This window comes from Corythoichthys intestinalis, chromosome 12 (genome assembly GCF_030265065.1).
Source record: "Corythoichthys intestinalis isolate RoL2023-P3 chromosome 12, ASM3026506v1, whole genome shotgun sequence".
Lineage (NCBI taxonomy): Eukaryota > Metazoa > Chordata > Actinopteri > Syngnathiformes > Syngnathidae > Corythoichthys > Corythoichthys intestinalis.
Window position 1 is genome coordinate 50,846,942 of NC_080406.1, and position 18,664 is coordinate 50,865,605.

Here is an 18,664-nt window from a genome sequence, read left to right on the forward strand (position 1 = left end):
GTCTATTTTTATGACTATTTAGATAGTAAATTATCACTGAAGGTAATAAAACTATGAATCAACATGTGTGGAATGATATACTTTGCCCAAAAAAGGTAAAATAACTAAAAACGTATAATATTCTAGTATCCCCAAAGCAGCCACCCTTTGTTCTGATTACTTTTTTTGCACACTCTTGCCATTTTCTTGATGAGCTTCAAGATGGAGTCGCCTAGCCCTGGACCTAAAATGTTTTTTTTTTTTTTTTTTTTTTTTTTTTTAACCGTAAATGTGTCTTTTCATCCCGCTTTGACTCCGTGTTGTTAGGCTGTGTTCATTCCCCTTTAAGAAAGCAGTCGGTGTGGTTACGTAAGAAGTCACGTGGTTATCAGGAACTCAAAACAAACGAGCTCAGTAGGTTAACGGCGCTATAAGCAAACGTGGTGGAGTCGGGTTTAAGGGAGCTTCACCAAACTTTCACCCGAGATTAAGTAGATTCTTGGCGGCCTCCAGACGGACTTTCACCCACTGTCCTCCCTGGTTCTCACGATTTCAAGAGAGGGTGCTTTCAGTGCTTTCTACTGGTAGCCAGGCCACAGGCTAACGCTAGCGGCTAACGCAACAAATGAACGTGATGGAGTCGGATAGCGGCTCTAACCTTGCCGAAACAGCTGAAGTTCTTCATGAGTGGATTGGGCACGGACTGCATCTGGCAATCAGTATGTCGCGTTATTTTATATCTCTGTGTGTGTGGGATTTCTCTGATAGGTTTTATTATGGTAATGGTAAATGGGGAGTACAACGCATTCAGCATAAATTAAAATGCAACAGTGAAGCCTATAATATGAGCGTTTAATGGCCACAGCTATTTTTCTGTATGTGCTTACTGCTTGCTTTATTGTGTCATTACTGCCATTATAAAATCTTAAATGTTTCATTGGCATAAGAGCAATATAGCTTTAATGTGGTTGTGTCTGTGTGGGGTGCATGTGTGCGTGCATGTATTTAAAATGCACTGGAAAAAAACTGAAACCTTGAAGTAAACATTTGTGTTGAGTAATTATGTAACAGAAGCCATTAACAATAAGTTGTCTGTTTGAAGTGTACTGTTCAAGCTGTAGGTCATTTGTGTTTCAATGACGTTTGCACAGTCGTTGTATTGATTTTTATAATGTTGTACATTGTTCAAGTCATACAAGCTGTCATAAATGTTCATGCTTGTATTCTTATTGTTTACAAGAAAATTTTATATACTTAATATTTAGACTGCATGTACAATTGTTAAGTTGAAAGCTGGTAAATAAATCAACAAGAAATGGTTAATTTGTATTTCATGCATTGATTCAGATTTTCAAATTTTATAACAGTTCGCTTGGGCAAATTTATCGTTATCGATGTAATTCTGCTCAATTTACCATGATACATACTTAAAGTGATCATCTAGCTTAAACACATGTAGGCTCTAATAAACCACAATTATTCTCTTGTACTAAAATATGTTGTTAGAAACACATAAAATGTTAAATCAATGGCAACATTTTATAATATTTAGTCCATATTTTGACCATTAGTTGGCGCCATGGTTTGCGGGCTCGCAGTGATGACGTAATTGGGATCTTTCCAAATGTGTAGCGTGTTCAACAATTGCTTATTGCTGCCTAAACTCGCGAAGTAAAATGCCACGATGTGCTGCTTTTGGATGCAATTTCCAGTCAAATGGAAACAAGGGGAGTGAAGTGAGTGGTCAAGGTGGAATTATTATTTTTATTGAATAAATGTGCATAAGTGGAAGCTTCTTTTATACACATATCCTAGCTCCCACGCGTTACAATGTACAAGACATGGATTACACAAGGTGTGCTCTTTGGCCTGTACTGTATGTAAAGCACACGACAGCTCAGGATGCTAACAATCTACATAATTGTATTGGGATAAGTTTGAAAACGCAATATGCGTACCTTGAATATCTGCTAGTAAAACCGGAGTTCCCAAACTTTACTAAAACAAAAACATTAAGAGGGGTTTTAATATCAAATTATTATAACTCATACTAACATTTATCTTTTAAGAATTACTTGTCTTAAAAATAGAGGATCCCTAGGCCACAACCCCTAGCCCTATAATATCAGACCCAGACATTACTTAAATTCAACAAATTATTAGCATTTTTCAGGGTTTAAACTTGTAGCCATTTTGTCACATATGTGCCCAAAATGTAATATGTACGATTTAAAAATATTTTTGAACAATTACTCTGTTGTGATTGAAAGTCATGGCATTAGCCTCTATGATTTTATATGTGTATGTATGTGTATATATATATATATATATATATATATATACGTACATACAGCATATGTCGGAAAACACTCAGTTGACTTGAAGTTATGCTCTGAGAGCCCCAATTTGGCGAACTTTCAAACTTGTCCGATATGCGTGTGCAATACATCATTGAAAGCTAAAAATCTCAATTTTCTGGGGGTAGAAAATTTTTGAACAGGAGGACATTTTTGAAAAAAGAAAAAAAAAATTTAAACAATGAAACCCTATCTGGAGGTGAGCGCATGAAAGAGCAGAATTAAAGACGCCATAATTTTATCGAGATATTATCGAGTACTTACCTTATCGCGATCCAAAAAATCCATGTAGCATGTATCCCCGAGTGTTAAGACACAGCTGTGAATGGCCACAGCTGGATTTTTTTGGGGATTTTATCAGTGAAACATGGTAATATAACTAGGGTCGCGATGCAGAAATCGCAGACAACAAGGAGTGGTCGAGAATTTCTTTTTAATATATTTACCCTTTTAAATATTTTTCAATTTTTCTTTGTTTGGATCGATTATTTATCATCTAACATATTGGAGAAAATGCGACAGTGACAAAAAATACAGTGCTGCTCGAAAGTTTGTGAACCCCACAGCGATGGTCAGATTTTTTGTAAAAAAAAACTAAAATAACCATATTAAATGTTGAGTTATACCCAAATCCACAATACTGACATTCCAAATAATGGACTGAAACAAAAGAAATAGTTATATTGTCATTCTTTATTTAACAAAAGTGGTTGATTTAAGAAAAACTCAGATATCATGTGTGCAAAAGTATGTGAACCCCTTCAGTTAATAGGATATTGCGCCTCCTTTTGCAGAGATTACCTCAACCAAACGGTTTCTGTAGTGACTAATCAGCCTCTCACATCTACTTTGGGGGATTTTTGCCCATTCTTCCTTGCAGAACGCAGTCAGTTGAGAGAGGTTTGATGGGCGTCTGGCATGAACTGCTCGCTTCAGGTCCCGCCACAGCATTTCAATGGGATTTAGGTCAGGACTTTGACTGGGCCAGTCCAGAACACGAATCTTCTTCTTTTTCAGCCATTCCTTGGTTGTATTGCTGGAATGCTTTGGATCATTATCATGTTGCATGATCCACCTTCTGCCAAGCTTTAACTTCAAAACAGATGGCGTCAGGTTATGTTCTAGGATTTGACAATATTCCTCAGAATTCATGATTCCCTGGAGTATGTGGAGTTGTCCAGGTCCTGAGGATGAAAAGCAAGCCCAGATCTTGACATTCCCACCTCCATGCTTCACTGTTGGGAGAAGGTTCTTTTGGTGGTATGCAGTGTTGACTTTTCGCCAGACATGGCGGTTTTGGTTGTGACCAAACAGTTCAATTTTGCACCTACATCAGTTGATGAAAACTCTTTTTAATTTAGTCTCGACAACACAACTGTTAAAAAAACAAAAAAAAACTACTGAATTGATTGATTAGGAAATCAGGTTGAAATAATAGAAAATTCCAAAATGTTGAGGGGGTTCACAAACTTTTGAGCAGCACTGTATATACAATTAAGCGATAGATATGAGGTAGATATCCGTGCCTTTTTTACAGACACCATTTTTTCATTGTGGTGTCATTAGTTTAAAAGTTTAAAATATGCGAGTGAATAATTTTTTAAAGTTTTTTTTTTTTAACAAAATATGAGACATAAGTTAATGATTCTAAGCTAAAAACGACAGACATTTTGAATGATAAATATAATTACCTTCGTTTTATAGCTGGGTTGAAACAAAAGCGGTTGCGCGACGTCTGTAAACGGGTTCCCAGGGTAAAACGGACAAATTAAAAATAGTTTGGGGGCTTAATGCGTTATGAATCTGCTATAGCAGCATAGAGACATATTGTTCTATCAAACACAGTTGTTTTGGCTTAAAATACAGCAGTTTCTTTTAAAGAGGAATGCAAAGGCAGAAACTGCTTTTTCAGTCTTGTCTGTGTTTTTCGCCATATATACTGTTTGTGTGTGTATACTACGTGGAATGCATTGTAAAAACTTTGATCAGGGTTAAGTAATATTTATAAAATAAATACGAGTATACTGTACATCATAAAAAAAAAAGACTAGGCTTGTGCTGTTATGAGATTTTGACGGAATGATAACCTTAAACAAAAATACTGAGGTATGGGTTAAAAAAAAACTTAAAAAAAAAAAAATTCACAGCATATTTGAAAATTGGAACAAGAACATGAATATAATGTTAAAATAAAAAATAAAAATAACTGACATACTGTATTTTGAATAAAATTGAAATAAATACAACTCATTGACTAAACCCATACATACCACTACTACTATTTATATTAGTTGAATATTAATGGAGAGTGAGAAACAGAGCACTTGTGAATGACTCGTATCATTATTTACACATTATACACACATACCCAACTCTCTCAACACAGAAAGTCACCAGAGAGAAAAAAAACATCTGGCATTATTTACACATTATACACACATACCCAACTCTCTCAACACAGAAAGTCACCAGAGAGAAAAAAAACATCTGGCTGTATAATGAAAATGTTGTTTTGAACAGATGTTTAAAATGGCGGAAGACTTTACAAAAGTAGGCTAATGGTAGAGAGGAAACCAGTTAGCTGTCTTCGCATGCTAACTAGCCCCGTTATCTGCCTCATTAACAAGCTTTCGTTATAGTATTTGTTTAACCATCGCTAGACACACTAAGCACGCTGGAGTGGACTCTCATAGCTGGTGGGAAACGTTCATGACAGTGTTTACTTAAATTTTGTGTGACGTGACAGATGATTAGCTAATACTGTATAAAATAATACTGTACTTTGGTATGACAGAACATTTATGTGGTTTTAAAACTGTGACTTTTTCATACCACGGTAAACCTTGAAACCAGTAACCGGCACATGCTTAAAAAAAGACATTTGGAATCAAACTGAGCTGAATTCACCAAAATTGAATAATTTATAAACTGCATTTTAATCATGTTTTTAAAATAAAATCAGCTTAGAATCACTGTGTAGAATTAAATTCATTTTATTAAGAAAGTCAAAAGTGCAAAAAATTGATCAATTTTACTTATTAGGAGGCTTTGATTTTAACTACCTGACCTACATTCCCGCCCAAGGCATTTTCCATCAACAATTTTTAAAACTGGATTATTTGTGTACATGCCACCCCTTCCAATAACTTTTATCTTTTCCTCTTTCCTTGGTTATCAGGACCCTCACATGGTGTCAGCTGGAAATACAACTGGCTAACGATAGCACCAACATATTCATAGTTACTGTAGGTGTTCGATGTATTTCTTGTTGTTGTTTGTACTTCTTCTCTCTCTCCTCCTTTTCTTCTGTCCCCCGATAACCCCTTCCTGTTCACTGCTTTCTGCTAAAAAACGAGGCTTGTTGAATGGTCACAAATGGGAATATGTCATACTCCCATGTGATACATTATTTTCAGACCAATCGGACACTCAGATTTTATTTCTCTGTGTCAAGCAGCTGAACATGCCGTTATTGTGTCAAATTTGGGGGGTGGCGGATCATAGCCAAGTGTGCATTATAGTCTGAAAATTATGGTTATTTTGTTATTAGTCTAACCATTTAGAAATAATATTATCAGTACAGGGACATACACAGGCATAGTGCAGTGACAAGAGAAAACATTTAGTGAGAATGAAATGCTTATATTCAAGAGGAGCAATTAGTTTTCCCAGAGACCTACGTGACGTAAATTGAACACTTTTGATTCGTAGCCGTAAGCTTGAAATAGTCCACGGACAAGATTCCATGTCGTCGAAAAGGGAGTTGTATTCATGCACCCGCAAAAACAATCTGACATCAGAATTTGGTGGTTAGAGATGTAAATGCCTAAATATGAACACAAGTGTGTGAATTAGGCCTGAACGATATTGGAAAAAACTATCATTGCGATTTTTGGGTGGCTTGCGATATATTGCGATATTATATTGCGATTTTAAAACTAGAAGAATTTTCACCACATAACTTGAATAGCAATGTTTGGGATAGGCCTGACCAATATTGGAACGATTGGAGAATTAACACTTAACAGGTGGTCCCCCGGGTCACGACGTACATGGTTTGGCCCACATAAGGCTGTTAGTTGTTTCTGCTGATACATGTTTGTGTATGCATTTGTAACTGAGTTTACAGCTACAGTTTGGGGAGTTACGTGTGAGCGATTTGCTATGAGAATTGTAAATACGTTAGCTTTCGTACCATTTAAGATAGATGACTTTTGTGAGGCAAATTAGGCTAGTTTAATCTAGTAAATTTACATATTGAGCAGACTAGATGGATGTTTTGTTTAGTGTCAGGTGTTTTATTGTTAAAATGTGTGTTGTTTTCAACATAAGTGTACATATGTGTTACACCTTTACAAATTGTCAAAAGTAGAGAAAGTAAAAAGCTTTAAAAAGCAGAGTTGCCTTTTCTGATATCTGTAAAGCTGAACAACTTCATGTTTATGATGTTCATGAGAACGGAACATGTCATATTAATAATTAAAAAAAAAAAAAAAAAAAAAGATACTGTGTATGTAACTAAAAAAAACAAAAACGACTGGAGACAAAATGACGGCTGAGACTCCAGAGTCGCGAAGTCGAAATCGCTTAAGTCGAGTACGTCGTATATCTTTTTATTTATATACCCGATCCTTTTCACCTGGTTCCGATCCTCTGGAAAATGGTGTAATCGGCCTTATTTCCAATCACGAGATCGGATCGGGGACATCCCTAATTTATATAATGCTGTTTAATCCAGGCTTGCTGTAAGTAAAAGGGATCCAAATCTGCACAATTGCAGCTTTTACGAAGTGTAACAAAAGTTAACATGTTAAAAAAACAATCGCACATTCTGCGATGTCACTATTGCGCATGCGCACATTGCGATGGCGATGTTTAAACGATATATTGTGCAGGCCTAGTGTGCATATAAGTACAATTGTTTTATACACAAACATGAATGTGTAAATACGAGTATGAGTCTTTATGCTACAATTATGGTTTCCATACGCTGTGTTTTAATGACGTCATCACAAGAGGACTAAAGTCCTTCACACGATTTATCTTCAAAACATTTCAACCGAAGTTTTTAGCTATTTTTGGCAGATAGTTTTCAGCACCAAATTTTCGGACGCGTTGCTACGCGAAACAATGTCTCTTGCTCCTTAAAATGAAACTGCATTTCTTTTCCTACCGATTTTATTTATTTATTTTTTTTAATGAATACTTTTTAAAACTGCGCCATGCACTGAATCCGCAAAACTGCAAGGGATCACTGTATTCATCTTTTTCAAGCTTTGCACAAAGGAAAGCGAGAGGTAGTTAGAGGAGTTCCAAAAAAATCAATTATTACAAGCAATCACGATTCGACACGTGACGATTCGATTATGATTCATAAAGGTTACCAAACGAAGATTTTCACTCATAACTTTATGAAAGCCGTTCGTTGCCGAACAAAATTCAAGACACGTCTGCCGCCCGGACACCCTTAACGGACGCACGAACAACGTTATGATGGATGCTCCCAGTTACTGGGAGAGAGATTTACTCCTTTTTAAAAGACTGGGAAATAAATTTGTGTATGAGACAGGCAGGCGACCCGGCGGTCGTGTTATTTTTAGTTATTTTTTAGAGCGAGAGGGGAAAAGAGATAGTTCGTTGCTCCTTGTCTTTCCTACTGTCCAGCAGTAGATTTAAGGCATTTCAATTGAAAAATGTCCCGAGTGTGTTGGTAAGACCTGTGTGCGTCTATAAGAGGTGAGTACACGAACCCTCTTGTACAGTTTAGCCTTTATTGTTGTTTTTGAAATGTTAATAGTTAGTGCCGAGCGCTAACCTAATTAGCTAATTCGCTAAGGTGTATTTCATATGCAGACTGTGTAAAACCATGATTAAGTACAGCAGTAACACTACAAACATACGAAATAGTACAGAAATCTGATGTTGCGGGAGAGAGAGGGAGAGATGAAGGTGCGCGCGCTGTAATGAGTGTGTGTGTGGCGCTGTCAAGAGCCGTTGTGATTTCCACCTGTAACACTGTGAAAACAAAGTATATAGACCCTACTCACCAACGTCACAGAATGACGTGTCGCTGTATCCGGCCGCCATATTGTCTGTCTCTGTTTAGCCCTATTCTCAATGGTTTCAATGAGTCATTCAGTTTATAGAGCAATTCATGGAAGCCCCGGTGCTGTCAGACGCTGTAAACTCATTGGATGCGTTGCATAAAAGGCGTTATGTGGAAAAGCTTCAGTCTATCCATTCGCCAGATCCATATTTGATGCCTAAATCGATATTTTTCGACCCGCTGTCTTCGCCCTCTCTGCCTGACATCTCTACCCTGATATCTACAGCTAACTTGTCCACACAAAATCAGCCTATTCTCACGAAAGTTTGAAAAACTTTAAGAGCAGCACTCTAAGCAACATTACCCCGTGTGACCCAATTTTCTAAAAAGGCGACAATCAATAAAAAAAAAAAGTTGACTGCGATGGCCGACGCTTCAAGGATACTGTAGGTGGATATTGGACTATTTCTTCAATAAAACATGCAACAACTGTGCGTTGCAAAGAGAGAGTCGCTGTTTTTAAAGAGTTCGATGTGACGCGATAATATTACCCAACAAGACACGCTAACATGTACGACAACATTACAGGGAAGATACGCAGCGAGAAAGTATAGCAACTTGAAGCTAATTTAATTTCACAGCAGCAGTATTTCGCAAGAGCCCAAGGGTCGAAAGAGAACGCCACAAAGGCAAGATTGTTGAAATTATGAATTTAAAAAAATAATAATAAAGCAAATGTGACACACAGAATGGCTTGCTAAAATTTCTTTAAATGTATTGTTCTACGTAAATCAGCCCAGGTAGCCCCCCACATTTTTACCTCACCAAATCTGGCCCCCTTTGCAAAAAGTTTGGACACCCCTGTTTAACCGATAATCCGTAGACGAGGCCAGCTTCTTTCACTTGTTACCAGCTAAATATTATTCAAAAAATAAAGATGGTGGAAGAAATAAGCATCTTGAATTTGAAACGGTATGTTGTCGGCGATTAGCCTAGCAATGATCTTAATTGTGGTTGTCAGCCCAAAACCATCTAAATACAGTGCCTTGCAAAAGTATTCGGCCCCCTTGAACCTTGCAACCTTTAGCCACAGGCTTCAAACATAAAGATATAAAATTTTAATTTTTTGTCAAGAATCAACAACAAGTGGGACACAATCGTGAAGTGGAACGAAATTTATTGGATAATTTAAACTTTTTCAACAAATAAAAAACTAAAAAGTGGGGCGTGCAATATTATTCGGCCCCCTTGCGTTAATACTTTGTAGCGCCACCTTTTGCTCCAATTACAGCTGCAAGTCGCTTGGGGTATGTTTCTATCAGTTTTGCACATCGAGAGACTGACATTCTTGCCCATTCTTCCTTGCAAAACAGCTCGAGCTCAGTGAGGTTGGATGGAGAGTGTTTGTGAACAGCAGTCTTCAGCTCTTTCCACAGATTCTCGATTGGATTCAGGTCTGGACTTTGACTTGGCCATTCTAACACCTGGATACGTTTATTTTTGAACCATTCCATTGTAGATTTGGCTTTATGTTTTGGATCATTGTCCTGTTGGAAGATAAATCTCCGTCCCAGTCTCAGGTCTTGTGCAGATACCAACAGGTTTTCTTCCAGAATGTTCCTGTATTTGGCTGCATCCATCTTCCCGTCAATTTTAACCATCTTCCCTGTCCCTGCTGAAGAAAAGCAGGCCCAAACCATGATGCTGCCACCAGCATGTTTGACAGTGGGGATGGTGTGTTCAGGGTGATGAGCTGTGTTGCTTTTACGTCAAACATATCGTTTTGCATTGTGGCCAAAAAGTTCAATTTTGGTTTCATCTGACCAGAGCACCTTCTTCCATATGTTTGGTGTGTCTCCCAGCTGGCTTGTGGCAAACTTTAAACAAGACTTTTTATGGATATCTTTGAGAAATGGCTTTCTTCTTGCCACTCTTCCATAAAGGCCAGATTTGTGCAGTGTACGACTGATTGTTGTCCTATGGACAGACTCTCCCACCTCAGCTGTAGATCTCTGCAGTTCATCCAGAGTGATCATGGGCCTCTTGGCTGCATCTCTGATCAGTTTTCTCCTTGTTTGAGAAGAAAGTTTGGAAGGACGGCCGGGTCTTTGTAGATTTGCAGTGGTCTGATGCTCCTTCCATTTCAATATGATGGCTTGCACAGTGCTCCTTGAGATGTTTAAAGCTTGGGAAATCTTTTTGTATCCAAATCCGGCTTTAAACTTCTCCACAACAGTATCTCGGACCTGCCTGGTGTGTTCCTTGGTTTTCATAATGCTCTCTGCACTTTAAACCGAACCCTGAGACTATCACAGAGCAGGTGCATTTATACGGAGACTTGATTACACACAGGTGGATTCTATTTATCATCATCGGTCATTTAGGACAACATTGGATCATTCAGAGATCCTCACTGAACTTCTGGAGTGAGTTTGCTGCACTGAAAGTAAAGGGGCCGAATAATATTGCACGCCCCACTTTTCAGTTTTTTATTTGTTAAAAAAGTTTAAATTATCCAATAAATGTTGTTCCACTTCACGATTGTGTCCCACTTGTTGTTGATTCTTGACAAAAAAATTAAATTTCATATCTTTATGTTTGAAGCCTGAAATGTGGCGAAAGGTTGCAAGATTCAAGGGGGCCGAATACTTTTGCAAGGCACTGTATATATTAAATGCATTTTACCAGATATAAAATGTCTACTACATAATCTGTGGTAATCGTTTGGAGCCCAGTTTTCTCGTCGAATTGCAGCAGTCCATCTCGCTCTCCTCTCCGGGTCTCTCGGAATACGGTAGAACCTCAAGTCTCTCCGTCTATCTTCTCTGTTATTGCAACCGACCGCCACACACGCCTTCACCATTTTGATTATTAATGTTAACGAGCAGAAAAACACGCCATAATAGGAGGAATTTACGTAGCGGTAATGCACCAACAACGACGAGTTGACGGACAATAGGGCGCCGGGGCGTGTTTGTGACGTCATGTGAGTAGGGTCTATTGGTTAAAAGAAGTCTTTTTTCTAAAGACACTTTGTTTGTGTCCAGAAAATGTGGAATTCATCCCACCAGTGTAAATTTTATTGTATTGTTGAGAGAAATAAGTACTCCCTTTAAAATTGTTAATGTTTTTGCACTTTCTTGTAAAAAAAAAAAAAAAAAAAAAAAAAAAGCAGCTTAAGGGCAGCTTTTTGTTGTATGGGCATGTTTCCATCTTTCCTGTTGAATCATAAGGATATTTTAAATAAATAATGGACATAAATTTGTTTGGCTACTTTATTAATCAATACTGTACGATGCATCGATAATTGTGATAATCGCGACAACTGCGATCGTCAATACCGCGATCATCGTTCGAAAATCGAATCATAGCACCCTGAATCGTAATCGAATCGAATCGTGGGGTGCCCAAGATGGCACACCCCAAGTGGTAGTCCATAAAATATATCAATGCTTTCTTGTGTCTTGCAGATTTCAGAAAAGATCTTGGTGCTGAGCAGCATGAGCCAGAATCTCCTGGAGTTAAAGAGGATGTTGAGTTCCCCCAAATCAAAGAGGAGGAGCCAAACCCCTGCCAACAGAAGCAACTTTCAATCAAAAAGGAGGAGGAAGAGCTGCCATGTGTTAAAGAGGAGGAAGGTATTACCAGGTCGACTGGTGAGCCCTTGAAAAGTGAAGATGGTCCGATTGAGGCTGGCAAAGGGACAGAGCCTGCAAGCAGCAGCAGCTCAACAGAAGGATTGCAAGCAGACATTTTCATCGCCACATCAGACAGAAATGGCACCACGTCACAGTCACCTTACAATGATGACGGTCACAAGAAATCTCACCGTGACGACACACTCTGCAAATGCTCTAAGTGTGGGAAAACCTTCGCTGATAAGAAAACTTGTCGTATGCATATGAGGAGCCACACTGTTGAAAAACCTTTTGTCTGCTCAATTTGTGAAAAAAGATTCTCTCGAAAGCAACACTTAAAAAGTCACGAAAGAACCCACACTGGCGAAAAACCATTTTCCTGCTCAGTTTGTGATAAAAGATTTTCTCGAAAGCAACACTTTGAAAGTCATGAAAGAACCCACACAGGCGAAAAACCTTTTTCCTGCTCATTTTGTGGTCAAAGATTCACTCGAAAGCAAGGCTTGCAAAATCATGAAAGAGCCCACACTGGTGAAAAACCTTTTTTCTGCTCAGTTTGTGATCTAAGATTCGTTCAAAAGAAAAGCTTACAAAATCACGAAAGAACCCACACTGGCGAAAAACCGTTTTCCTGCTCAGTATGTGGTCAAAGATTCACTCGAAAGCAAGGCCTACAAAGGCACAAAACAACCCACACTGGTGGAACACCTTTTTCCTGCTCATTTTGTGGTCAAGGATTCCGTTGCAAGAGCTCCTTAAAAATGCACACAACAATCCACACTGGCGAAAAACCTTTTTCCTGCTCTGTTTGTGGTCAACGATTCATTTACAAGAACTCCTTAAAAATGCACACAAAAATCCACACTGGCGAAAAACATTTTTCCTGCTCTGTTTGTGGTCAAAGATTCACTCAAAAGCAACACGTGGAATCACACACAAGAACCCACACTGGTGAAAAACATTATTCATGCTCAGTTTGTGGTAAAAAATTTGCTCAAAAGCACCACTTGAAAAGACACACAAGAACCCACAGTGGTGAAAAACCTTTTTCCTGCCCAGTTTGTGGTCAAGGATTCACGAGGAAAGATCTGATGAAGAGACACGTGTGTGTTGGTGTGAGAAGCAGTGGCCAATGACTATTTTGCCTGTCATCCATGCTGGCTTCATCAGATTTTGCACACAGGACGATTGTATTCTGTAGAGCTTCCTTAAATCCTGTTGAGGATTGGCACTTTTGGTGCCTTGCTTTGACTGTCGTTGTATGATGTTCATCCACCTTATTGCCTAAACCTTACCTGATTGAACTCTCTCAAGTGGAATTACTTATATAATACTGTCCCTCTTTCAAATTACACTTTTCACATTTAATATTTGAAACATCAGACCCCAAATTCCCAAAATTAAAAATCATTCATAATAATGTCATTAAATAAATATGCAAGCAGGACTGAACCGGCCCTCTCAGGTTGGCACAACTCAGACGGGACACAGTTCAGGGTAGTAGCAGATCGTCTCACTCTCATCCTCTCATGAGAACCTAACTTACTCTAAACTTGCCTTTTTTGGGATTAGAAATACATTCACACACCTAGGAGGAAAAAAAACCCTATTGGAGAGAGTACTACAAACAGAAGCGCTACTGAGGTGTGCAGCCACGCCCTTATTCAATACCAAAATGAATCTTCTGATTTGGCCAATTTGACCAAGTCTGCCAATTTCCGTGGCTCAGTGAGCTGCCCAAGTCCCTGAAAAAGTATATTTCCTTTAAATGGTGAACAAAGGGTCATTACGGCAACAGACAGGGACATGTTGACATGGGCATTAAAATGTAGTCCTACAAAAGATCTTGTAACCACAATGACCAACACTGAAAAGAACTGGACATGCACAAGTAAAATGAGTAACTTACTATGGCCACGAGTCGGTGTTGTCGGGTTGATGCAAATGGCCCTTACAGGACTTTTCAGGGTACGACTCTCACCAAGCACGCGAAGTTTGGTGCAGATATGTTGTATGCCTGCCAAGTTATGACTGTTCAAAATTTTGGGAAGACAAAATGGCGACGGTCATTTTCACTTTCCTGTTTGGACCCCTCTGCTTCAACGAAACCTCAATATTTTTCAACAGGCACCTGAACACATGTCTCAAGGCTCCTCTGAAATTGGATTGAGGTCAGTTGTTTTTTTCCCTTGTAGGAGGAGCTGTCGTGTAAAAATTGGGGGGCAAGCTTCATGGGTAATATTTCAATGCAGTCGTGTTCAGGCTGGGATACCTCACATACTGTACATTACAGATATGAAAAATATTGAACCTTGTATCAGGGAGTTATTAGTCATTTACAGAATTTGGCATGTTGCCAAAAGAAATGGCCGACTTTGGCACCCCACCCAGGTCAGGTCTGTGAATGAAAACTCACTCTTTTGAAAACTTAAGATCTCATATTTCTTATGAACAGTCTTACCAATTTTGAGGAGCATCAGACTTACTCCCTATTTTCCAATGTCTCAGATATGCACCTGTAACACGTTCTAAATTTCACATTCAATTCAAAATACTCGATTTCCTGTTTGGTTTGGAATATGGGTGCAAGAGACTTTTTGGAGCAGTTTTTCCACAAGGTGTCGACGCCGCAAATTTCATCGTTCTATGTTGAAAAAACCTAATAGGAGAGGCCTTTTTGAAAAATCCTTTCTGTTGCCACTAGTTGACGCTGTAGGGTTGATGCAAATGATCGCTGCAGGATCATTCATGGTATGATTCTCAATAAGCACGGGAAGTTTGGCGCAGATATGTTGTATATCTGCCAAGTTATGACTGTTCAAAATTCGTGTCGAGACAAAATCACGACTGTCTTCTTCACTTTCCTGTTTGGACCCCTCCGCTTCAATGAAACCTCAATATTTTACATCAGCCACCTGAACACTTGTCTCAAGGCCCCCCTGATGCAGGGTTGAGGTTAATTGATTTTTTTTCCCTTAGAGGAGGAGCCGGTCTCGTAAAAAAACACCATTTCCTTTTCCCACTCAGGGGCGCCAGGCCGAATGGGTAATATTTCAATGAAGTTGTGTTCAGGGTGGGATACATGCCAGATCGGAAAAATATTGAACCTTGGATCAAGGGGTTATAAGTCATTTACTGAATTTGGCATTTTGCCAAAAAGTGGCCAACTTTGGCACCCTGCCCAGGTCAGGCCCAAGAATGAACACTCATTCTCATTTTGAAAACTTAAGATCTCATATGTCTCATGAATAATCTTATCAATTTTGAGGAGGATCCAACTAACTCCCTAGGCACCAAGGTCTCAAATGTGCATCCTGTAAATCGATTAAAAATTCACATTCAATCCAAAATACCCAATTTCCTGTTGGGTTTGGAACATGCGTGCAAAAGACTTTTTGGAGCAGTTTTGCACAAAGTATTGACTCCCCAAATTTAATTGCTCTACGTTAAAAAAAAACATAAGGGAGGCCTTTTACAAAATTTTGTCATTTTGTTACATTTTTTTGCAACGCCACCAAATTATCAAAATATACACCAAGCCTCATGGATGTGCAAATTTTGGTGAGTTTTCGTGCATGTTCCAGCCTCCAAATTGGCCATTTTCATTTGCCATGAAAAAAAAAAAAGCCTTTGCATTACAATAGGGCTCTCGCACCAGTTGGTGCTCGGGCGGTAATGAAATGCGATTTTAGTGAGAGGCCCTCACTCAAGTCCACAATCTAATATTGTCTCTATGATTTGTGGTATTTGAACTGTATCAACATTGATGCTATTTACTGCTGTTTATATGACCAAAATGAATAGAATCAATCTGTATGAATGAATTGCCGATCTTTGGGATGTAACGTCCAACAATTTCGTATCTGTGCTCATCATAATTTCCAACTGTTTTACAAGCATTGTATTTGTTATTGCAGTCCCTGTAATCTGTAACAAGATGTATTATTTTTTATTTCTATTTAATTCAAACAGCATTACTCTTTGAACTGGATATTTAAAAAGTTATTTGGATAAGGATAAACCAGCAAGGACAAACGAGAGAGGTAAACTGGGTAACCCACCTAGGCAACACTTTTAGGTCACAACCTACCAGTTGAGAAACACTGATTAATTGCTTTGAATTGTTTTGTTGGCGTGCCGTGTTTTGATATTGATTTAACGTTGTAGAGGGCAGGTTGCTAGAATAGGCCATTATTGGGGATTAAGGGCAACTCCTGGAAAAGCCATTACCTTAATGTTCTATGTTTAATTTTACTTTTTGTTCAGTAAGTTATTACTGCTACACTATTCCTTTCTTGTGAGTCCTTTATGAAGTGTTGGGGTCACCATATTACATTTGGTTCGACTATATATAATTTAAAGTGCCGTTTCTGACTTTACATGATAGATAAGTGCTAAAAAAAAAAAAAAATGCTCGCCAGCCAATGCGACTAGTGACGCCCCTGCTGTATATATTTTTATATTAAAAAAAAAAAAAAAAAATCAAAGCACAATGTTTTTGCTCTTGAATGTGGATGTGCTTAATAAGAAACCAAGTGAGATGAAATCCCGATAAAATTTCCTTTTTCTTATATTCAGTGTTGTCAGTAACGCGTTTACTGTACCGTAATCTGATTGCTTTCTTTCAGTAACGAGTAATCTAACACGTTCATTTTTCCAAACCAGCAATTTGGTTAGTTTCCTTACTGCCTGTGCGTTACTATTTTGTTGTTGCCTCATAATGTATGTGGAATGAAGAATACTGTAGTCATGTGCGAAGAGCATTTCGATTAGAAAATGTTGCTCTTGATTTTGGGAGTGACATCACATGTCAGGTTTTCTCATCGGAAAAAAAAAAAAACAGGTCACGTGTATTACCATGCTGTGTGAGCGCTGTCTACGGCGGCCAACAACATAGCCAACCTACCTTGTCAGGGAACTAACAGTGAAAGAGGCAGGAGAGATACCACAATCGGCTGCATTTGTTCACTGGAAATACAGCCATTACTTTATATTTCTGTCCAGTAAAGATGACAAAAATATCTCCGTGAGTTGCAAACTCTCCGATGGCTCAAAAAGACTGTCGACCGCTAAAAACATCCAATTCAAGGAACCACTTGGAATTACAGCACAACGCGACAAAACTCTAAACCAGTACTTCTCAAATAGTGGGGCGCGCCCCCCTGGGGGGGCGCAGAGCGATGCCAGGGGGGGCACATGTGTCCTGGGGGAACATGCTTTTTTCTTCTTTTTTTTTTTTTGCCGGACTGGAATAAAGTGTACTTGCACATCCACTCAGTGGGTGGCAGTGGCGCTCTCATTTTCAGAGTGCGTGCAGTATTTTTGAACTAAGGAAGAGCACTCAGCACACAGAAAACAGATATGAAGAACAGTGCGCCGCCGCCGTTTTCGAAAGCTGTTTTCCGACCGGACTCACTCACGCAGCGATCCACTGTCTTGTCCGGTTCTCACGTCGCCGCCCGAGAAGTGCCATTTTCGGCTTGGGATCGTCACGACGACCGCCCTCACCTATGGTTCTACCTCGGCCGCCGAGAATGCGCTTTTTTCGTGCCGTTTGACTTTTAGCTTTGACTTTTAATACAGTGGGGTGATGAGGAAAGACTACTGTGTCTGAAAATAATTATAGCGGACTGCCAGAAGCCAAATCAATTAAGACGCCACTTAAAGACATTCGACCCCAATCTCATTGATAAGCCGCTTGATTGTTTTTCAGCGAAAACGTGCCGAATATTGCCAACAATAGTCCTGCTTTGTCAGTGTTATATCAGTAAACCAGTGAGCATTGTTAGCATGCTCATTGCAAAATGACTCCACACCATTGCAAAGGAGGTAATACTGAGTGTGAGCAGCAAAAATAAAAACTGTCCTTCTGTCCAAGGACACTCTTTTTTTCCTTTATTCATTTTTGTTTTTTCGGTCAAATTTTTTGGCATATTGTCCTCATGAGTAAATGTTTCTAATCAATTTGAATTTGTTATTATTTACGGATTTTATTACATTTTATTTTTCTGTATCAAATGGTCAAAAATACCTTGAGTGTATTTTTACAGTTTGAATGTGACTTTTTTTTTTTTTTTTAATTCAGGCAAATTGATGCACGTCAAGTCTTCTCTGTTACAAACAAAACAATGTTAATAAAGTTATACTTTATTATAAGTTGATCTGTTACTTTTTTTCTTTATTAGAAAAAAAGGACACAATGTTAGGCAGATGCGTATTTATAATAGTAATTTTATAGACGAATAATACTATTTACAGTGGCGGCGGAGAGTTTGGGGGGGGCACGAAACATTTACTTCTTGCTTGGGGGGGCGTAACAGAAAATAATTGAGAAGCACTGCTCTAAACAAAGCCTACAGGTTACGAGACAGCCAACACTTCTACAATTTGTAACCAGCCTTTACATCAGACCCGGGCATTTTACGGCCCGCGGGCCAAATACGGCCCGCGGACCCACTCTGACTGGCCCGCGAAAGGTTGCTTGGACTTAAGAAAATAAAACCTACTTTCAAAATTGTGCGTAATGCGTGGACTAAAACAGCCGGGCTTTTACTTTGAAACCTGTTTACGGCATGCGTACGTCATTTACGTCCAGGTACTGAAACAAGTCTGAGTGCATGTGACTAGCAGCAACTCAATGGTAA

At 38.9% G+C, this 18,664-nt stretch overlaps 1 protein-coding gene across 1 annotated transcript; it reads left to right on the forward strand.

The window, feature by feature from the left end:
* Positions 1-374: 374 nt before the first annotated feature.
* LOC130927567 (zinc finger protein OZF-like) lies at positions 375-18,294 on the forward strand. The gene is made up of 2 exons (XM_057853504.1): positions 375-698; positions 11,853-18,294. Exons 1-2 carry the CDS (start codon positions 605-607, stop codon positions 13,154-13,156), a joined length of 1,398 nt encoding a protein of 465 aa, XP_057709487.1. The 5' UTR covers positions 375-604; the 3' UTR covers positions 13,157-18,294.
* Positions 18,295-18,664: the final 370 nt, after the last annotated feature.

Coding starts and splice junctions, on each gene's coding strand:
- LOC130927567 (XM_057853504.1), top strand. CDS start 605: ATGAACGTGATGGAGTCGGATAGCGGCTCTAACCTTGCCGAAACAGCT. Junction 699..11,852: donor CGGACTGCATCTGGCAATCA/GTATGTCGCGTT, acceptor TGTGTCTTGCAG/ATTTCAGAAAAGATCTTGGT.